This window comes from Centroberyx gerrardi, chromosome 12 (assembly GCF_048128805.1).
Source record: "Centroberyx gerrardi isolate f3 chromosome 12, fCenGer3.hap1.cur.20231027, whole genome shotgun sequence".
Lineage (NCBI taxonomy): Eukaryota > Metazoa > Chordata > Actinopteri > Beryciformes > Berycidae > Centroberyx > Centroberyx gerrardi.
Genome location: NC_136008.1, coordinates 12,880,498 through 12,900,416, shown reverse-complemented (window position 1 = coordinate 12,900,416; position 19,919 = coordinate 12,880,498). Strand labels below are relative to the sequence as shown.

Genomic DNA, 19,919 nt, shown 5'->3' with positions numbered 1-19,919 from the left:
TCTTCTGTGTATCTGTGTGTAGGAGGCCCAGGACCAGAGGGAGGAGCTAGAGAGGGCCAACAAGCAGCTCCGTCTGGAAATGGAACAGCTAGTCAACCAGCAGGACGATGTTGGCAAGAATGTAAGAATCTGTTTCTCGTTTTCACCCTCTGTTCTCATCTTCCCCTCCGTCTTTATTTCCCTGTCTGAGTCCACAGTTATTTACCCTCTCGCCTCCTCCTGCGTCAGGTCCATGAGCTGGAGCGCTCCCGAAGGGCGCTGGAAACGGAGGCCCAGAACCTGCGAGTTCAGACCCAGGAGCTGGAGGAGGAGCTGTCGGAGGCGGAGAACTCACGGCTGAGGCTGGAGGTCACCCTGCAGGCCCTCAAGGCTCAGTTCGAGAGGGAGATCAGCACCAACGAGGAGAAGGGAGAGGAGAAGAGGAGGGCCCTCAGCAAACAGGTACAGCGGGGAAGGACAGAGAAGAGGACAGTGGGGTTACTGTTAGACGTCACCCCTCTCCCCAAAGCACTCTAAATTTCCTCCTGTCCTCTCTCCTATCGCAGGTGAGGGAGTTGGAGAGCCAGCTGGAGGAGGAGAGGAGTCAGCGCTCTCAGGCCGTGTCCGTGAAGAAGCAGCTGGAAGCGGAGCTGCAGGAGGCCGAGGCCCAGGTGGAGGCGGCCACCCGCGGCAGGGAGGAGGGCGTGAAGCAGCTACGGAGGCTGCAGGTAAAGTCGAACCCCCCCCCCGCTTCTCTCTCCAGTGATTTTCTACACCTGTCAACATGCTGCATGCTAAACGGTGTTTTTATGCGTCTCAGGCTCAGATGAAGGAAATACTCCGCGAGCTGGATGAGAGCAAGCTGGCTCGGGACGAGGTGGTCGCCCAGTCGAAAGACAGCGAGAAGCGCCTGCAAACCCTGGAGGCCGAACTCCTGCAGCTCACTGAGGTGTGTGTGTGTGTGTGTGTGTGTGTGTGTGTGTGTGTGTGTGTGTGTGTGTGTGAAAACTGAAACCCAACAGAAGTAATGTGCTTAACATGGGTATTAAGTGTTTTTAATGAGTTTTAATCCCTGACTGTTTCATTCTTCTTTCTGTAGGAGCTGTCTGTGTCTGAGAGGCAGAGGAGGCAGGCCCAGCAGGAGAGAGACGAGATGGCCGACGAGATGGTCAACAGCACCACTGGAAAGTTAGTATCACTTTACTAATGGCATACTATGTGTCAGTTGGTGTGTGTACATGTGCATTACTGATGCTGTCTATGTGTGTGTGTGTGTGTGTGTGTGCAGGACAGCACTGTGTGAAGAGAAGCGGAGGTTAGAGTCGCGGGTCACTCAGCTGGAAGAGGAGCTGGAAGAAGAGCAAAGTAACTCTGAACTACTGGCAGAGAGACAAAGGAAGACGGCTCTACAGGTAGATGACGTATACACACACACACACACCACTCACTTATATGTTAATAGACTCTCTGTTCATTTCCCTTTCTTTCTTTCTCACATACCGTTACATACACACACACGCACATAAGCACACACATTTTCATTGCTGCCATTCTGCTTCCCGTCCAGGTGGAGACCCTGACAGTTCAGCTGCAGGGGGAGAGGACCCTGACCCAGAAGGCTGAGGCGGCGCGGGAGCAGCTGGAGAGGCAGAACAAGGAGCTGAAGACCCGGCTGGGGGAGCTGGAGGGAGCCGTCAGGGGAAAACACCGGCTCAGCGTCGCCGCCCTGGAGGCCAAGATAGACTCCATGGAGGAGCAGCTGGAGCAGGAGAGACAGTGAGGGACACATACACACATAAATACACACACACATACACACATACCACGAGTGTGCACACACCAGGGTCAGAAATTAGCGGGGGCTCGGGGCATAAATACCCTTGAATACCCTCTCTAATTAGGAATACCCGGTTTTTGCCTCCTCCGAAAAGGACCAAAGTTCCCCTATAAATCAGATCAAGGGGGCAAAAAACGCCCTCTGATAAATGAGTGGCCGTTGTATCTTGACACACATGCACAGACACAACAGTTGTAGCTTCTTACATTGCTTGGTGTAACAGGTAACTTATCCTGACCTCTTTTTTTTTCTCTCAGGGAGCGAGCAATAGCCAACAAACTGGTGCGGAAGACGGAGAAGAAACTGAAGGAGGTGATGATGCAGGCAGAAGACGAGAGGAGACATGCAGACCAGTACAGAGAGCAGGTATGAGCCACAGGAATCAGCACACAGCAATATAGGCAGGGACAGATCCGTAAATAATAGTTTAATGGGGGTCAGATGAACTAAGCTTGCCGCTCTAATTGTGCCTCAGGGCACAAAGAGAGTGTTGAAAAATCATCCCAAAATGAGTGATTTATCCGGCTCAGTCCAGCCTAATCCTAATCCCGCCCCGGCATCTGTGTGTGCATGGGGAGGGAAGGGGATATTCCACTCCCAAAATAAATCCCTCAGCACACAGCAGAGACACTGACTCCCCTCCCAAAACATCATCGCTGATAATCTGTCAGATTTAATCTCACTCCTGATCCCTATCAGTCCTCCTGCTCTCAGACTAATCTCTCTTTTTCTATATCCATCTCCTTCCCTCTCCTCCCTCGTTCTCTTCCCCTATTTCCTCCGTTCTCATGTCTCGCCCTTTACCCTGCGCTCCGAAATTCCCTCTATCCCTCTTCTCTCCAATCACTCCCCCCTCCTCTCTCTCTCTCTCTCTCTCTCTCTCTCTCTCTCTCTCTCTCTCCTCCCTTCATCCGCTCCTCCAGCTGGATAAGTCTATGGGCCGGCTGAGGCAGTTGAAGAGGCAGCTGGAGGAGGTGGAGGAGGAGAATTCCCGCTCCAACGCTCAGAAGAGGAAGCTGCAGAGAGAGCTGGAGGAGCTCACAGACAGCAGTCAGAGCATGACACGGGAGATCACCGCCCTTCGCAGCCAGCTCAGGTAACCAGGGGGGTGTGTGTGCATCTGGGTGTGTGTGTTTCCATGTTTGCATGACTTAATGTGTGAATACGGTGAGCGTTTCATCGACAGACAGCGAGTGAATCATCATCTTTTGTTGTGTTTTGATTTAACCCCCCATTAACATGCTATGGTTTGTTTTTCTTTGCTCTTTCGTTGCATCCGTTTGTGTCCATCTAACACTGACACACTGTCCATCTGTCTGCGTCACACCACCACTCAGCATCCCTGAATGGAGACCAGAGAAGTAGGTCACTGTGTGGTTGTGTGTGTGTGTGTGTGTGTGGGATGGGGATGGGTGTGGTGTCCAAGCACATATACATTCATGTGTTGTGCACGGTTTGCTGGCAGTTTGTTATTGTTTTTATAGTTTTTTTATGTGCAATTAATCTGTAGTTCCATAACATATTTTATTAGTTTCATTGTGTAGAGTGATTTTCTATTCATCTTTGTTTCACCACCTGAAAGTGCTTTTCAAATCTCGCCCTCAAAATCCAATATTCCAGTTTTTCTCCCCTTCTGCCTGAAAGTTACTTGATTAATAATTGAAATTGATTAATGATTTAAGTAATTAAAGTTGATTTATTGAAGTGGTTATCCTGAGCAATCCCTGCCCTGGGGTCTCACACCACACGGTCGCAGCGGGACGTTAACACACACACTCTCCCTCTCCAGGCGCGCTCCGTTGCCCCTGGCGATGCGCGGACGCAGAGCGTTGGTTGACGACCTCTCGCTGGAGAACTCTGACTCGGAGGAGCCGCCCGCCTCGCCAACACCCTCCTCCGGACCCCCGGGGACCCCGACTCCGTCCTCCGAACACAGCCTGGACCCCCCGCCGCCCTACAGCCTCAACAACACTGAGTGACACACACATAGACTCTCAGATACACACATACACTCACACACACACACACACAGAAACACACAAACACGCACGCATTGGCCTCTCACAGCCTCAACTACTCAGGGGTGAAGGAGTGACATGCACACAGTACAGAACAGAACATTATAGTACATAAAGATAAACATACAAACTCATGTATACAGTGTAGAACAAATACATCAGGCGCTAACAAACACACTATGATGTAAACACACAAACAGACTGATATATCACTGCTCTTTACAGTTTTGCCTCCTTTTTCCGAGCAAGAGCAGAAAACACACACGCACACACACACACACACACACAAAACAACATTCTTCGAAGAGGAGACAACTGGAATTGATTTTTAGTTTCAATGCACTGAGTGACAGAACAAAACCATAAGACTGTAAATCTCCGCATTACATCTATGTAAATGCATTTCTGGGAAGCTAAACTACACCTCCCAGAATTCCAAGGGGAAAGCTAATTATATCAGCATAGTTGTCATCTAATTCCATGATGCTGTACAACGCTTACAGGGCAGAAAACAATATGGCTACCACGTCTTGTAGGAAGTATTTCAATATTTAAGCCATGTTTAACTCTTTGACGAGGATAGCTAGGAAATGTACAATCTACCTGATTTCGCAAAGGGCTGCTGGAATAGAACAAGAGGGTGAAATTAGTTCTCAAAAGGGTTGAGACAATCTACATGTTGCAGAAAATAGTTAACAAGTGGAAGTCATAAACACACGTGGTACGGAGAACTCGCCTTCTCTAAGTGTGTGTGTTAAGGCCATGCTCTGATTGCAAGTGTGATAAACAACTTAACATCTGTATATTTTACTAAACTTTTTAAAAAACCTCAAATGAAACTTGAAATGATCTGGAAATCATTATTGGGTCAAAAGGAAAAAGAGTGGAGGAAAGAGAATATACACGTTGTGACACACATTTTCAGTGAGAGAGCAGTAGAGAAGCGAGAAAATTGGTAATGTTGATATTTAATGTGCAGCTGAGAACAAGCCAGCATCAACTTTTTATTGGAAATGGCTGATCAGGAACTGGGAAGCATTACATAATCGTCACTCGACAAGTCCCGTAACATATTGATACATTTTTCATATCGTGTGTCATGATTGTAATGACACCAACAATTGCATCACTTTCATAAATGACCATAAAAAGCAACCAACATGCAGTCAAGCTTGGTGCACCGCTGCATTAAGGTTCTTTCAAATGATATGTCCTTTTTCTATAGATTAGGAACAGTATGTAGTTAGATATTGCAGTAGATAGCACTAGATAGTTTCTTTAACTTAAGTCTTAACATATTGCTTCTTATTGACTACAGGTATTTGAATTTGTATAATTTATATCAATCTAAATATGAACCTAAGTTATTGATTGCTGGTTGTTTTCTGTATGATTCTGTCTTGTGGGCAAGCATGTTATTATGATTACTTCTGGTATTGCTGGCACTGATGTCAGGCTCTTCTCAGCCTGAACTTTATTACATTCTCACAGTCATGAAGCGCAGCGTAGTTACGGTCAGCACAGTCCTTTTTTCAGTCAGCTTTAGCCTTCAGATGTCAGAGGCGAACATCCATGGGAGACCTGGTCTGAATTGCTGGTGGATTACTGTATTTGTCTGGTTTAGGTCACTTTAGGTTTGCTGTATCATTTTGGCATCTTGGTTTCTTCACAGAAAAGAAATAGAAATGTATGGGATGTGTCCCACAGCAGAACAACTTTAAGTCTAGAAATAAGCTGTGGAGAACTGTACCAATTTATCTTTTTACTCAAAGCAGAAGAAATTGTGACAATGGATCTTTTTTTTTTTTAGACTGACATACTCATTTTGAACAAATGCATCATATTTTATTTTGAACAAGCATCTTGTACATTGTAATATTGATTTTTACTGATTAACTGTGTAAATTATTAATCAAACAAAGCTTTTGTGTTTAACCAAATGGTGGGCGTATGGATGAGAAAAGGGACTTAAATTTGTAGTAAACGTAGAGTAGCGTAGAATAGAGTAGAAGACAGGAGTAGAGGCTGGTTAGATTTTCCACCAAGCGTCCGGTGACTAACCCGGATGATTCCCTTAGTAGAGAAAATTCAGTCTCTGCTCACGATTCCTGTGTAGAAGATTGTAGAACAGCGAGACTCGCAGCGCTTTCAGATCGTAGATTAATGTGACAATGGAGGCAGTAAAGAATGAATCGTCAAAAAACACTTTTATGAAATGAATGGCAAGTAGAACAAGAAGTAGATTTTTTTTAAAACTCAACCTAACGAAACACAAAATTAGATAAACGTGTGTGGTGTCTGTGATTCAGTGCTGCCTTATGCACTGATCAGTTTACCCTTCTGGAAAAGACACTGTGTTTTAAAACCTGGCTTTGAAGATTTTTTTCCCTTTGGTGAAACATCTCCATTTCCCCAGCATGTTTCACTCATGTTTTATTTATCTTTTGACAGATAAAGGTCTTTTTTTATTTTGTTTCTGACTCCCCCTCGCACCTGTTTGCCTGACACAGCTGTAAGTCTGTACAGGAAGATAATGTGATGTCTAGTTTTTAGACCAAGACACACAGAGCGATGTCTTAATTAACCGGGACATGCTGCTTCAGCTACTCAACCTAATAGAAACGGTGTAATTTGTGCTTTAATTTTCAATGGGAAATAAAGCAGATAAAGATTGTGTAGTTGAGATCACAAATGGTGTTTCTAGAATTGTTCATAATGTTTTATTGTTGTTTTTTTTTCCCATTCTGGAAATATATACTATATGGCAAAGAATTAATGATGCTGTTGGCGTTTACCATTGATTACACACAGGACCTGTAGTGTTCGGTAATCAGGGTTGTCTACTGTTGCTTTCTGAAAACTGGTTCATCATTACTGCTCCCTCTTAGTTTTATTCTAATGCATATGGGATGAAAAATACCAAGTAGGTGGAGTAGATTTTACTCTAATGAGGCAGCATTGCAAAGGTAACATCTGCACTGACAAAACAAAAACGGTGAACCTGTATCTATGTACAATAGTTCCCAGGCTTAACGTCCCATGTGTATCCTTTTATATTTTTTAGACATGTATGTTTTTTGCCAAGCCAGGTTCACCGTGACTCAAGTTTAGTCACGGGTGATTATGAAAAACGATCAAACTGAGGGATAACTGGGTGAAGAATGAGTTTGTCTTTGACTACTGAGCAACGACATATATTTAATACCCTATGAGGTTTTTTTTTTTTTTGTTTTTTTTCTGTATGTATGATTCTTTTATTTTGTCAATATGCAAAGGATTCTGTTTGATGGGGTGTTTTGTAAGATACTGTGTAAATGCTGCACTTTACACACAACTAATGGGGATAAACACAGCCGGACATCGTCAGTAGATTGCGTCTGCTTGTCAGGTCACAGATCTCAAAGAGGCCGACATGGCATTATGTCAACTGAGCTGGTATTAACGTGTTATCAGGATACAATCTGTCACTTTAACTGTTTGTTCACTTAAATGTTATAATCTCAAAATGTCATATCAGTGTCTAAATGTGGTGTAGACGCCTTGGTAGATCAAAATCCCAAGGCAAATGGATTGCTGGAACGAGGACAGATCAGTTCAAGTGTCTGTTCACCTGTAGCAAGAGACAAGGCCGGTGCTTCTTAAAGGTGTTATTATTTTTTTTCTCTGTGTTTGTTTATGGCTACTGTGGAACTTGAAACATTTTGGAAATGTGTTTAGCCTTTTTTTTTTGTTTATGATGCTGTAATTATAAAACATCTGACCGGGGTTAACTTTAATATATGTCGTTGGTTTTGATCTCTGTGTGGCTGTGTTTGTTTATTTGAGGGTACAGGCTGGACACACACACACACACACATATACGCATGTACACACTCACCTTACAGGAGTTATTAGTATTATTACACAGTATTCATCATTGTTTGTTTATTTATATTATGCATATTTGACAGCACTTCCAACATTGATAATACACACTTCGGTCAATAAGATCACTTTATCATTACTTCACACAGACTGAGATTCACACACACACTAAATTCACAGAATTAACAGTTTTAACAAACGTTCACAGAGGGTTTGGTACAAAAGGGGTGTAAATGACATTTTGGCTGAAAATGAGTATTATATATCATTGGAAAGCTCTTGTTAATGGTCAAACACATTTGTAATCACATGCAATATTTTACAATAAATTGGAAAATCCAAAAGACTCAGGTGAAAACCCTAGATTAAATTTGGCACAAAAGGGCTTAACTGCACCTAATCGCTTTTTATAGAATATCCATTTTCTGAATTTTAATCTCTGTAATAGTAATGAGTATGAAATTCCTATGATATGTTTTGAATAAACAAGATGCAATCATTTAAAGTCATTTGCTCTGCTATAATATAAGGAAAAGGTCACTTTACTGTACGCCCCTTTCGCTCTAAACCCTCGACATGCACACTAGGAGAACAGCCGTAGTGCCAAAGCCATTCTTCCACCAACACTGAAGAGTCTGAAACATGGCTGACAGAGCTCTTCACATCGGTTCAATAAGTAACAAACTGGCCTCCCTAACTAGCACCCAGGTGACTCCCTGTCCTGTCCTGGAGGATGTCTGTGAACAGCCAGTCTTCCTCGTGGGGCGGGGTCGGTACGGGACGGTGCTGAGGGATCTGAGTCGGGGCACAGAAGGACTGAGCTACACCTTCGAACAGTCTGCCATGTTGATTATTCTCACAGTTTACCAGCATGGAGGGACTCTCTTGCTGGGGACACTGGTATGTGTTGAGGTGTGAGACGTCGTAATGGTAACTCGTCGAGGTGGACAGTTGGTTTGGGATGAGCGCCTGTGAGCTCCTCTGATCACACAGGACGTGGTTTACAGTCAATCCCTGATCTCCATGACAACTGTATCCATGTTCATATCTGTACTCACCACTCTCATTGTGCGGATGTTCCACCTCAGATCTAAAATCTCCATCGCTGCGGATTATCATCTTGTCCATGAAACTCTCCGACTGGTCCATAAATGTGACATCATCAGCACACACCTCCCCCCCTCCCGTCCCCTCAGCACCATCACCTTGGCACGCACAGATACTTTCAAAATAGGCCTCCACGTCCATGCAGCCTCCCAAGTCCTCATCGTCGGCGTTGAAGAGATCCATCAGGTCTGTCCACTGACTCTCCACGATGTCAGCTATGTTCTTCTCGGCCTGTGTGCAGGTGGAGACGCCTGCGACCATTTGGATGGAGAAGTCGCAAGAGTCAAGAGAAAGCGGAGAAAGCTCTGGGGAGAAGGAGGGAGAGACGGAGGAGTCCAGACTTTGAAGGATATTAGAGTTTGAGTCATGTTTGAATTGTGCATCGTTTGTTTCTTTGACTTTTGCAGCCCAACTGCAAAGCGTGTCTTCTGATAGGCTGCCGGTTGCCTTTAGTGGGTTTTCATCACCGCAGTTCTCTGTATGAAAGAGCTCCGCCTCATGATAACAGTCTGTATGTTTGGGGGAGCTCAGAGAAAGGACTTCGACCAGTTTGTGATTTCCACTCCCTTTTTTGTGTGTCTGTCTGTGTGTTCCTTTGCTCTGGTTGCTCTTTCCAGCGGTGCAGGTTTTGGACCGTGATTTGGGGCGGAGGTTCCAAAGATGTCCCGAGTCTGGCTGCTTCTTGTTACTGACCTCATGCGTCTCATGCGAGCCAAGAGAGAGGTCAGACCCAGACTTTGAGATGCCATCTATGTCTGTCTGAGCTTTGCTTTTATCTGGATCGTGTAGAAAAACATCTTGGGAGGGGCTACCTGTCTGGTCAGGAGTCACAGGCTTCTGTGATGGTAAAGAGGTGATTTTATTCTCCTCTTCCGTAGAAAACAGAGCAGATGCTAGGCGGTGGTTTGCTGCCTCTATGTCCGCAAACTTTCTGTTAAGAGAGACAGATGAAAGATGAAGATGAAATGAAACTACAGTATTTTCTAAAATGTCTTAAGGCTCTGAAAAGAACAAACTGTTGGCATTGTAGACATCAGTTTACTCAGTGGCCAGTTTACTAGTAGTTGCCTTTCAGCGCCTCACCTCTGGATCATGTTGTGCAGGAAGCGACGGTGGTTGACCTGCCGCTTGGACGGTCGGTTTTTGCGGGGCTTCTGGAGGGTCCTCATCATGTGACCCGCCGCTGATGTCACGAAGGTGTAGAGGTCACGACCCCAGGGGACGCCTCGCTCCAACCCGGGTTCAAGGGTCACAGAGATGGACGGTCGCATGGCTGGGGAGAGAGAGGGTGGGAGATGAGAAAACAGTGAGTTGAGAGAGGATGAGAGGTAAAAGAGGGGGAAATAAAGAAGGTATGAAAGGATGACTGGTGGTATTTTTAAATTTTTTTTGAGTGAAGGGTAAAGAAAGACGTTACACAGACACACAGAGGCAGTAAAGAATCTGAGGTAGACAGTATCTGCCATTGCTCTGAGTGATACTGTTTACAGTAAATCAGATCAAATTCACTCCATTTTGAGCTGTATAACACATAATCAAAATGTTAAGGAATTATTTCTATCAAAAACATTGACCTGGATGCCATAATCCATGCATTTGAATCAAATGAGAGTAGCCTAACCCAGGTAATTAAAGCAAAGGAAGATCAGTACAAAGGAGCTCTCTTAAAAATTGAAACAAGCAATTAAGCAGCAATTAAACACTATTTGCTATGGAACATACAAGCAATAGCAACACCATTCAGAACTGTAAAGGGTGCGAATATACCTATGATACTTCAGATGAGCAGTATAATTCAATCACTATAATCACTGTTACAGTAGAGAATTAATAAATTGGAAGCCTAACTACAATCTGTTAGCTCTGGTCAATTGTAGTTCTATTTTGTTCAGCTCTACAGAAAAGAAAAATCAGAAAAGCATGCTTACCTTTACACTGCTCAGGCTGCTGTGTGTCTTCCTATCGTTCTACAACCTGAACTAAGGATTCAGCTTGAGGTGGGTGGACTAGTTCAGGAAGAGGTGTGGTGTTTTAATTGTCATTGTATGTGTGTGTGTGTGTGTGTGCGTGTCTTGTCGGTCTGTGTGCGCAAATTAAGTCAAGTGACACAAGTGCTCAATGCAAATCCACAAATTCCCTTTTTCCAATAGTATGAATGGAATCCAACTTGACAAATTGATAATGGGAGAGGAAGTGAGAGAAGATGAGAGACACTGAAAAGAAAGAGGCAATTATCTGAGAAGTCAACCGCCGGTGGAAGTGTGGGCACACGTCTCCATTGTGTGGCACACTAAAGGCAGCTTGTTAAATACTGGGAGACACAAACGCACCAGTTGAGGCAGTTAACAAGCCCTTAATTGATCAGCCCTAATTATCACATTCTCAGAGCGAAGAGCCAAGATGGTTGCTAGTGGCTTTAATTGCCCTTTGCAATTCTATGGCACACCTTCCAAGTACAGAATTTTACATATCTATGGCAGCAGATGGGTGAATAGGAGAGAGAGAGAGAGAGAGAGAGAGAGAAATGGAACAATGGACCAATTTATTTATTTATTTATTTTACTTTTCCTACTTTTTACTTTTTACTGTGGATGTTCAATCTGACCCCAACCTGATTTTCAAAGGAGCCTCATTTATGCCATACATATTGACATAGTCTTACATGATTGATATTCTGCTTATTGTTATTGATTTATATTTTGGTGCAAGGCTTGCAGCTGTGAATAGATCTTATCCAGAGACTATTATTATTATTTGCATTTTTGCACTGTCTCCATAGTCTCTATATTATGTACATTACTTCTATTGTTTTATCTTAGTACCTCTTCTTTTTTATTATGTTATTGTACTTACTGTACTTGTTTTCCATGGCACTGTCTGCCAGTTGCTGCTGTGGCACCTGAATTTCCCCAAGGGGATTAATAAAGTGCTATCTTATCTTATCTTATCTTAAATCTCAATCAGCTTTATGATCCTGTGCTGGCCTGTCTTTACACTAATACATATAAGATTTTACTCATCTTAGTATGCCAAGCTTAATGTTGAAGGAGAAAACTAATCAAAGGAAGGAAGCTTTGCTGCAGGAGTGGCATCTATTTATAGTGACAGCACATGTGCTTCAGACCAGGGGGCTGTACAGCTAACATTCTGGTGCACTTTCGCCTTTAACACTTCACTCATTGGGGCAAATTATCTGTGGTAAGTGACAACAACCGCTTTATACATGTTACACAGCCAGGAGGAGAAAATACCCAAGTGATCTTTCATTTGCATGGGAAGGTATGAGAGTAAAATATCTAAGCATAAATGCCTAAACTCATAATAACAATATCATACCTTATGAGTGTGATGTTTCATGTGTACTGCTATTGGAGCTTCAGCCAATTATACTGGTCTAAATCTACACAAATCAAAGATAATAGAAGCTACAACAGTTTGCAGGCTGCTGTTTCTTTCATATCAGTTCTCAACAGTCTTCTGCAGATTATTGCTTTGTGGGTCATTCCTCACATGTGGTATTTTCTCAGATTCTTCTCCACTGGGCTGATCTTATCAGTCTTATCACACATTCTCCGGCACAGTGGCAGAACTTTGACCAGCTGAGAAAACCTCCTTCACCTCTAGATTCATCTCTAACTGGCTGAGAGTCACTCAGCCCCTCCTCACCATCAAACTGAGCCAATCCGAAAACAGCTTTTGTCTCTGTGGCTTTGGTCATTTAAGAAGGGAGTGAGAAGAGCTGGGCTGAAAGGTAAGTTTAATTACTTCTTGGTTGAAACAATGAGTTAGGGCAGAATATGATACAGCAGTTATAATTTTTCACATTTTATTCAGAATCTATGATGATATGCATCAATTTATGTCCATCATGAATTTTATATGTTTTCGCTTGCATCAGAAAATTAACATATCAGTTTTATTTTTAACATTAATTAAAAAAATTCCAAATTTCATATCGTAAAGCAGTGGCCTAGTGGCTTTATTGTGAATGAACGAAGCAGAAGCACTGAGTGGTTTATGATCAATATTCCTTATAACCCTTTATGTCCCTCATTGATCAATAGTTTCAGCATGAACCGAGCCTGGGCCTTGTTCAAGGCTCACCCATACATCAGTAATGTGGCGGGATACACGGTGCTGTTTGCCTCTGCCGACCTCATACAGCAGAGCATGCTGGGAGGGAAACCTGCTGAAGGCTGCAGATCAGAGGATTCACCACAGCTGTATAGAGCAGCTGGCATTGACTGGAGTCAGACGGCTAGAGTGGCATTTGTTGGACTCTGTTTCCATGCCAACTTCAACTACCACTGGCTGAGGGGGCTGGAGAGGATGCTGCCAGGGGGCGGAGTCAAGACAATAACCGGGAAAGTTGTGTTGGATCAGGTGATTGCAGCTCCTGCCACCATCAGTGCCTTTTTCATAGGTGAGTGTGTTATAAGGCCCATACATATAATGATCCTGTTGTGGATATACTGAGCTGCTGTGGCTTTGTTTTCATTCTCACTGGGAAGCTTTGCTGCTGTCTGTTGTGTTTTTTTTTTTACTGGATGTTAATGTCCCTCTCTCACATTTAGGTCTGAGTGTATTAGAGAACAAAGAGGATCCATTAGAGGACTGGAGGCAGAAATTCTGGCCTTCGTACAAGGTACAGACAGCCACAGATAGTCCTTACTGGATTACATGCAACAGATGGTTACATGTTCCTAAATGCCATGTAATAAGTAATAAGTTCTCTCTCTCTCTCTCTCTCTCTCTCTGTCTCTCTCTCTCTCTCTCTCTCTCTATCAATGTGCAACAGACTGGAGTGGTTTACTGGTCTACAATGCAGGTGAGATATTATTGTACATCCCATCATTCATCAGTTTCTGCATCCACATAGATTCACACAGACAGTCAGACAGACAGACAGACAGAGAGACAGATACAGATGCAATATCCTTTTTGATCTCTCCCACTGTCTCAGGCTGTGAATTTTGCCCTGGTCCCCCCTGTGGCGCGGACAGTGTTTGTTGGAGGCATAGCACTGGTTTGGACCGTCTTCCTGTGTCACTTCAGACAGCAGGGGGGCCGCAGTCCCCCAGGACCTTCATCTCAATGATGCAAGCTATTGAACTGGACCAGAATGATTGTGATTTCAATAAAAAAGTGTTGTTATTTGGGTGTGCGATTCATTTGAAAATAATCTAGAATAGCTTCCATTAGTGGGACTTCTTTGAAGGCAGACTCTAGTTATCACTTTTACTGAAGAAACAAGAAACATAATTTTTTTATGCAAAATGTACAAGCACAAGTACAGGCATTTACACAAGTAAATAAATAAATAATAATAATAAAAAACAAAACAAAACAAAACAAAACAAAAAAAAGCAGGTTATAGTCATCCAACAAGTCTGAGAGAGCATTTTTGCATTCCTACTCTTAATAAACTAAAAGGATGAAATGTAATGACAAAGTTCTTTATGGAATGTATTGAATGAAAGCTTCATCTTCGACCATTTAGCCCTATGAATGAGGAATTTACCCAAAATAAGTAAAATACTGACCAGAAAATCATCCTGTTTCTCATCTGGAATAACTCAGGTGATGTTATCCCTTGTGAACTCTGATTCTTGAATAAGATAATGGTCAGGTCCCAAAGGTCTTGACTGGTGTTTGTCGTTTCTGCCACTAGAGGTGCTATGCTAAATAATCAAGCCCACAATTTGACCCCGGCGTGCTGGAAGTGCATGCTGTGCAGCCAATCAGAAGCCCGTGATTTCAGAGAATTGTTTATCGCGAGACCACGGCTCTTCCTTTTCCCTTTTCGCTCTGAGCCCAAGATGGTAGGTGAAGCTACTGGCATTTTTATAATATGATAGCTTGACTATCCGCGATCATCCTCTCTGTTACACATTGTTATTCTCAAAATGGCAACATTTACTAGTTCACAACACCATCTACTTAGGATTCCCGTCATGATTTCGTGTTATTTGACCATATAAACCATGTTAGCTTACCTCTCTGCCGTCGGCGTCACTGCTCTCTAGACAGCCGGTTCATGCCTTGAGGTTAATAATAGACGAGTTCTGAAAACCTGTACATAATGCGGACCATTATTCCACATAATAAACGTTTCACCTAAAATCCTGTGTTCACGAATTATAAACCTAATCATACACCCAAGCTGTTAGCCCTCCTTGCTTTATCGTCAATGCTAGCTGCCTCGCTAAAGGCGGTGTGTCAACGTGTTAACTGGCCCATGTTAAATGTTCTGCTTATTAATTTAGATGTTTAGCACCTAATTTTCTTAACGATACTTCTATTTTTGCGGATAGTCCATGTCAGTTACCGCTTGGCAACAGTAAATATGATTGTATGAAGCGAGCAGAAGAGCCTTAAAGTGTTAGGCTAGGTGTAATCACAGTGTTACACTAAATGTACGACTCGTGCTGAAACCAAATGAAAGCCACTGGGCAATCTAGTGATGTTTTTGTGTTTGTTCACTTGTAAAGGGAGTTGACATCAGACACAACAAGGACCGCAAGGTGCACAGGAAAGAGCCAAAGAGCCAGGATATCTATCTGAGGCTCCTGGTCAAGGTGAGTACAGTTCACACACCACAAGTATGCATTTCCTTGTTCTTTGTCGTGGTTAATTCTAACATGGAAAACGTGGTAATCTGCACTATCAAGCCAGTGTCTTAAATCTTCACTGACATGTAACCGTAATGCTGTATCCTCACAGTTGTACAGGTTCCTGGCCCGTCGCTCCAATGCTCCCTTCAACAAGGTTGTCCTGAGGAGGCTCTTCATGAGCAGGACCAACAGGCCTCCCATCTCCATCTCCCGCCTGGTCAGTCTCATTCCTCTCTTACTCTATTCACTACATCAAACAACACATGAATCCTCCATCTCCTTTCTTTTTACTGTTTGAGCAAGCTGCAGTATGTAGCATCCCTTTTGCGTTCTGACTTGAATACATTTTGGACAAACTGCACTGATTAGACATAAGTTGTTCTTGTTGGATTCCTCCCCTTCTTTCCAGTTGGTTTGGTTTTGAGATGTAATTGACTGTATTTGTAAAGCTGAGTTTTGTAACTTTGATTAGTGTATTTGCAATTTGGTTTAGTTTGTTTTTCATTGCCTCTCAACACTGACGTTGGAAATGTATGGAAAACGAATTTGATCATTGGAACAGTTTGAAAAAGTATGTGGGGTAGTAGTCCTGGCAGTGTGACCACACACTTGATGTTTTTGAAGACCCCACTGTAATTTCATATGTTGACATGCGTAGAATAAGCTTAATTTATATCCGTCCAGCCTAGTTGATTGTCATGTTGCCGGCATACATCATATTGAACAGCACACTAGCCAAAATCTTACTAGTCAAGAAATTAAGATCAGGGAAAAGTATGGAATTTTATCATTTAAACTATAGGAACCCTGTGGTAAGTTGTCCAGTCAGACATTTTCTTTTGATCACTGTCTTTCTGACTTTACTTCTCCTGCCAACCAGATCCGCAAGATGAAGTCGCCCGGCCGTGAGAACAGAACCGCCGTTGTTGTGGGAACAGTCACTGATGATGTCAGGATTCAGGAGATCCCCAAGCTCAAGGTAATCCTTCGTTTGTAGAATACTACAATTCACCTATTAAATTTTTTTTTTTTTTTCATCATAAAGATATGCAATCTATAGGAATGGTGGCTCAATGCAGAGATGTGGAATTATGGCTGTGTGCAGCATTTCCGCTCAAATCTACTAGGCAATTTGCTTATTGAGGCAGTGTCATTATGTCCTGTTTCTTGTCCCTCAGATTTGTGCTCTGAAGGTGACTGACGGTGCCCGCCGTAGGATCCTGAAGGCAGGAGGTCAGGTGATGACCTTTGACCAGCTGGCATTGGCTACCCCCAAAGGACACGGCACAGTGCTGCTGTCAGGTAACTGTCTTTACATTACAGTACAACCATGTCTCTAACGGGCTTTGTTGGATTTGCCTGGTTTTAACGGATACTGTACTTTATTTTCCTGGGTAGATTTTAGGGCTGCACCAGTTGATCAGGCACTAATCAACTGCTAAACATTTTAAATAAGTCAATTCAATTGGCAATCGGATTGGTTAAAAAATCGGCAATTGGAATCAGTCACAGAAAACCTGATTGGTGCATCCCTAGTAGATTTATACAAGTCTGCAGTGAGTTTAGCTGATGAGGCTTTGCTCTAGCCTGACTGAATTGGGATGATGTTAGGAGAACACACCGATGGCTAAGAATCAACTAAATTCCATATTTGCATGCTTCAGTAGTTAAAAAAAAAATTTGAAAATTATGTTGGCCATATAATCACTCTATCAAGGTAGAAGTGGCCTTTTGTTGATTACTGGCTAACAATGTTTTCTCCCCTTATCCATCTTATTCTAATGTGGTTGGGCTTGTGCATAACCTAACCTACCATCAGTATACATTCGGTGCAGTAACTACACTATTGTGTTAGATATGCACAGGTCAGAGTATAGATGCACACCCAACATCTGTGGTAGGACTGCAGCACTGGAAAAGCAGGCATGGGGTTGTACTCATCTAAACCTATAAATATTTCAACTGATCCTCTGATATGAGAGGGGGGTATATAATATATTTCTACTGTGGTGCTGTAGCACAGTTAGTTGAGCATAGCACTAACTCGGCCAGAGTTACAGTTTTGATTCCCACTGGAACCACTCAAGCTAAAGTATGCACTGATGGTACTGTGAGGCACTTTGGATAGGTGTCCACAAAGATGGCAACGATAATGAATATATATATTGGTGCTATTTTTTTTTTTGCATGAAAAGCTGTTTGGGAGCAGGAATGGCCCTTAGTCCAATTTACTGATGCCATTTCCACACCTGCATTGTTCAGTTGCTTTGGGAAGTTGATAACACCACAATCAAACATGAATGTCCACCAAAAACTGCTCCCTGGTGTGCTTGAAGGGTGTGCTGTTTCCAAGTGCAGTAGAGTGTTTTGTGTTGAGTGAAAATGCTATAGGTGAGGAGACAAGCTGGTAGGAATAGACGAGCAGCTTTTCCTCTTTATTCTACCCTGGACGCAGGCAATTCACCACTTCCTATACATTGATATTTCACATTTTGATTCATCTGTAGGCCTTTTGCACCACACTTTTTATTTTTTGAGCACCGTCAGCCTCTGTTTGTCAAGCCTAAGAGATCAAATTGCTCCCAACTATTGCTGCATTGTATGGCTGGTGTATGCCTTTTAGTTCAAATAATTTTGTTCCCTCCATCATTTTAATTGAGCAGTGCTGCCTTTGTAGGCATTCCAATTGTATGCTTTGTATTAATTACAGGTTTCTGTTCAGCTCGTGTGCGATTAAAAGTAATGTACAATTAGATGTACAAGCTACCCGGCAATGGAAGAAATGTGTTTTGTGTGTAAATAAGATGCAACTTGTACAAGGTTTCTGAGAATTAATCTGTGCCTTGTACTGTACTGGGCACTGCAAGAGGAGGAGGAGCATCTGGTGCTTGCTAGTGTCAGTCAGACCATTGTATTGTCAGGCATTGGCCCATTGTATTGTCAGCTGTTGAAACACATTTTGGTGTTTTCCAACAAACAAAACCCAAAATATGAACCTTTTAAGCATGAGCCAGCTCACACATTGTAGGATCTGCACATGTGCATGGTTCTTCCACGAGGCAGATTGCAATTTAATTATTAGGGTCACAAGTAAGAAAACTACATTTAAACCATTTAAACTTTCACTCTACACATTAGTTGAGGTTTTAGAATTTCTTGTCTTCTGGTGAACTATTTCCTGTTAGTGACACTGACATCGTCCTCAGTCACCCATAGCCACTCTGTTTAGGTCCATAAACTGTAGTAAGGGTAGAAATAAGCAATACAACTGAGAGAAGACTTGAATTTTATGGAGTGGTTTGTTTCCCATTTGATTTGCATTAGCACTGAATTAAATGTCTGCCACAACCAGCTACAAGCACTCAAATTGGGCCTTTTTAGATGTAGCAGCTTTGTCTCAACTTTAAATGAATGGAGGCTACATTCATTAGACTGGAACTGGGCTGATGAGCTTTTTAGCCATTTAGGCTTGTGAAGGGGCTGCTGCATCTGGATTTCCAGGTTGTCTGACTAAAGTTGAATGTCCCAAAAGCACAAAAATATTGAAGCGTGCTAGTGATCAGTTTTAAGCTGTGTTTCTGTAACATTTACTACTTTGTTCTCCAGGACCCCGCAAGGCCAGAGAGGTGTACAGGCACTTTGGAAAAGCCCCTGGAACCCCTCACAGCCACACCAAGTACGTGCCAAGCTTCTAGTAAACCATTGATGTGTTTGATTGAGCTCTTGTACACATAAAAACTTAACAAAATGTAAACGAGTGTTGGAGCATTGGATGCACTCTCCCCATATCTAGCTGAAACGGCTTTACAGCTTGAGTTCTGGTTTTAAATTGGCACATTATAATTCACTCTACAGTCATTGCACCTGTTAACCATTTCAAAGTTGAGTGCTAGTATGAGTTTGTGGTCATTTTTTATGATTTTTTTTTATTCAGTTTTAATGCAGCAAAATTGAAATAATAAAGCTGGGTCTCACCACTGCATCATGTCAAATTTGAGATATTTTTTTTTTTTTTTGAGATTTCTAAATGTGTGTTCCTGTCAATTTTATACTAAACTATTGTTTCTACTCTCCAGGCCCTACATCCGCTCCAAGGGCAGGAAGTTCGAAAGAGCTCGTGGTCGCAGAGCCAGCCGTGGCTACAAGAACTAGTCTCTTTTTGTTTTCCATGCAATCTGATACAAATAAAGATTGGCGATACAAAATGAATTGTCTTGTGTTTTTGTGTTCATCTGACAGCTCACAAAAATGCTCTTCAAAATACATCTGTATTACATTGCCATTGTTGAAAAGATGAGAAAACTTGCTAAAGCAGCAGGTGACCTGCTGCTTCACAGCAGAAAAGTGACTGGGATAAAACAAATTCCTTTTTGCAGCACATGTCACTTATAACTATAATGTGAACATGTGGCATGAATCTATTGAGCAGTATAGATTTATTCTATGTAGCTATGTATTCCTGAACACGTTTTACCTTGGCCAGGAAGTGATAGTCTGTCA

General features: G+C 42.7%; 3 protein-coding genes across 3 annotated transcripts in view; all 3 read left to right on the top strand.

The window, feature by feature from the left end:
* myh14 (myosin, heavy chain 14, non-muscle) overlaps nt 1–7,629 on the top strand; it is a 32,631-nt gene extending 25,002 nt beyond the window's left edge. Inside the window, exons 35-45 of the mRNA XM_078286995.1 lie at nt 23–121; nt 229–441; nt 546–707; nt 800–928; nt 1,079–1,167; nt 1,268–1,391; nt 1,547–1,755; nt 2,074–2,182; nt 2,740–2,912; nt 3,154–3,177; nt 3,606–7,629. Of these exons, the coding sequence (XP_078143121.1) occupies nt 23–121; nt 229–441; nt 546–707; nt 800–928; nt 1,079–1,167; nt 1,268–1,391; nt 1,547–1,755; nt 2,074–2,182; nt 2,740–2,912; nt 3,154–3,177; nt 3,606–3,795 (1,521 nt within the window). The 3' untranslated portion in view covers nt 3,796–7,629. The remainder of the gene's footprint in view (nt 1–22; nt 122–228; nt 442–545; nt 708–799; nt 929–1,078; nt 1,168–1,267; nt 1,392–1,546; nt 1,756–2,073; nt 2,183–2,739; nt 2,913–3,153; nt 3,178–3,605) is intronic.
* A 4,843-nt stretch (nt 7,630–12,472) lies between these two features.
* LOC139922311 (mpv17-like protein) lies at nt 12,473–13,903 on the top strand. The gene is made up of 5 exons (XM_071912796.2): nt 12,473–12,556; nt 12,870–13,228; nt 13,380–13,450; nt 13,604–13,633; nt 13,769–13,903. The coding sequence occupies exons 2-5, from the start codon at nt 12,877–12,879 to the stop codon at nt 13,901–13,903; spliced, it is 588 nt and encodes a 195-aa protein (XP_071768897.2). The 5' UTR covers nt 12,473–12,556; nt 12,870–12,876.
* Nucleotides 13,904–14,550: 647 nt separating this feature from the next.
* Nucleotides 14,551–19,628, top strand: rpl18 (ribosomal protein L18). The gene is made up of 7 exons (XM_071912779.2): nt 14,551–14,627; nt 15,297–15,383; nt 15,529–15,636; nt 16,300–16,398; nt 16,598–16,721; nt 19,026–19,095; nt 19,496–19,628. Exons 1-7 carry the CDS (start codon nt 14,625–14,627, stop codon nt 19,569–19,571), a joined length of 567 nt encoding a protein of 188 aa, XP_071768880.1. The 5' UTR covers nt 14,551–14,624; the 3' UTR covers nt 19,572–19,628.
* Nucleotides 19,629–19,919: the final 291 nt, after the last annotated feature.

What these genes read in the sequence shown, in the direction of transcription:
- LOC139922311 (XM_071912796.2), top strand. Translation starts at nt 12,877, where the DNA reads ATGAACCGAGCCTGGGCCTTGTTCAAGGCTCACCCATACATCAGTAAT. An exon ending in CATCAGTGCCTTTTTCATAG is followed by an intron (nt 13,229 to 13,379) that starts GTGAGTGTGTTA and finishes TCTCACATTTAG; the next exon opens with GTCTGAGTGTATTAGAGAAC. An exon ending in AATTCTGGCCTTCGTACAAG is followed by an intron (nt 13,451 to 13,603) that starts GTACAGACAGCC and finishes AATGTGCAACAG; the next exon opens with ACTGGAGTGGTTTACTGGTC.
- rpl18 (XM_071912779.2), top strand. An exon ending in AGGAGATCCCCAAGCTCAAG is followed by an intron (nt 16,399 to 16,597) that starts GTAATCCTTCGT and finishes CTTGTCCCTCAG; the next exon opens with ATTTGTGCTCTGAAGGTGAC. An exon ending in CGGCACAGTGCTGCTGTCAG is followed by an intron (nt 16,722 to 19,025) that starts GTAACTGTCTTT and finishes TTTGTTCTCCAG; the next exon opens with GACCCCGCAAGGCCAGAGAG.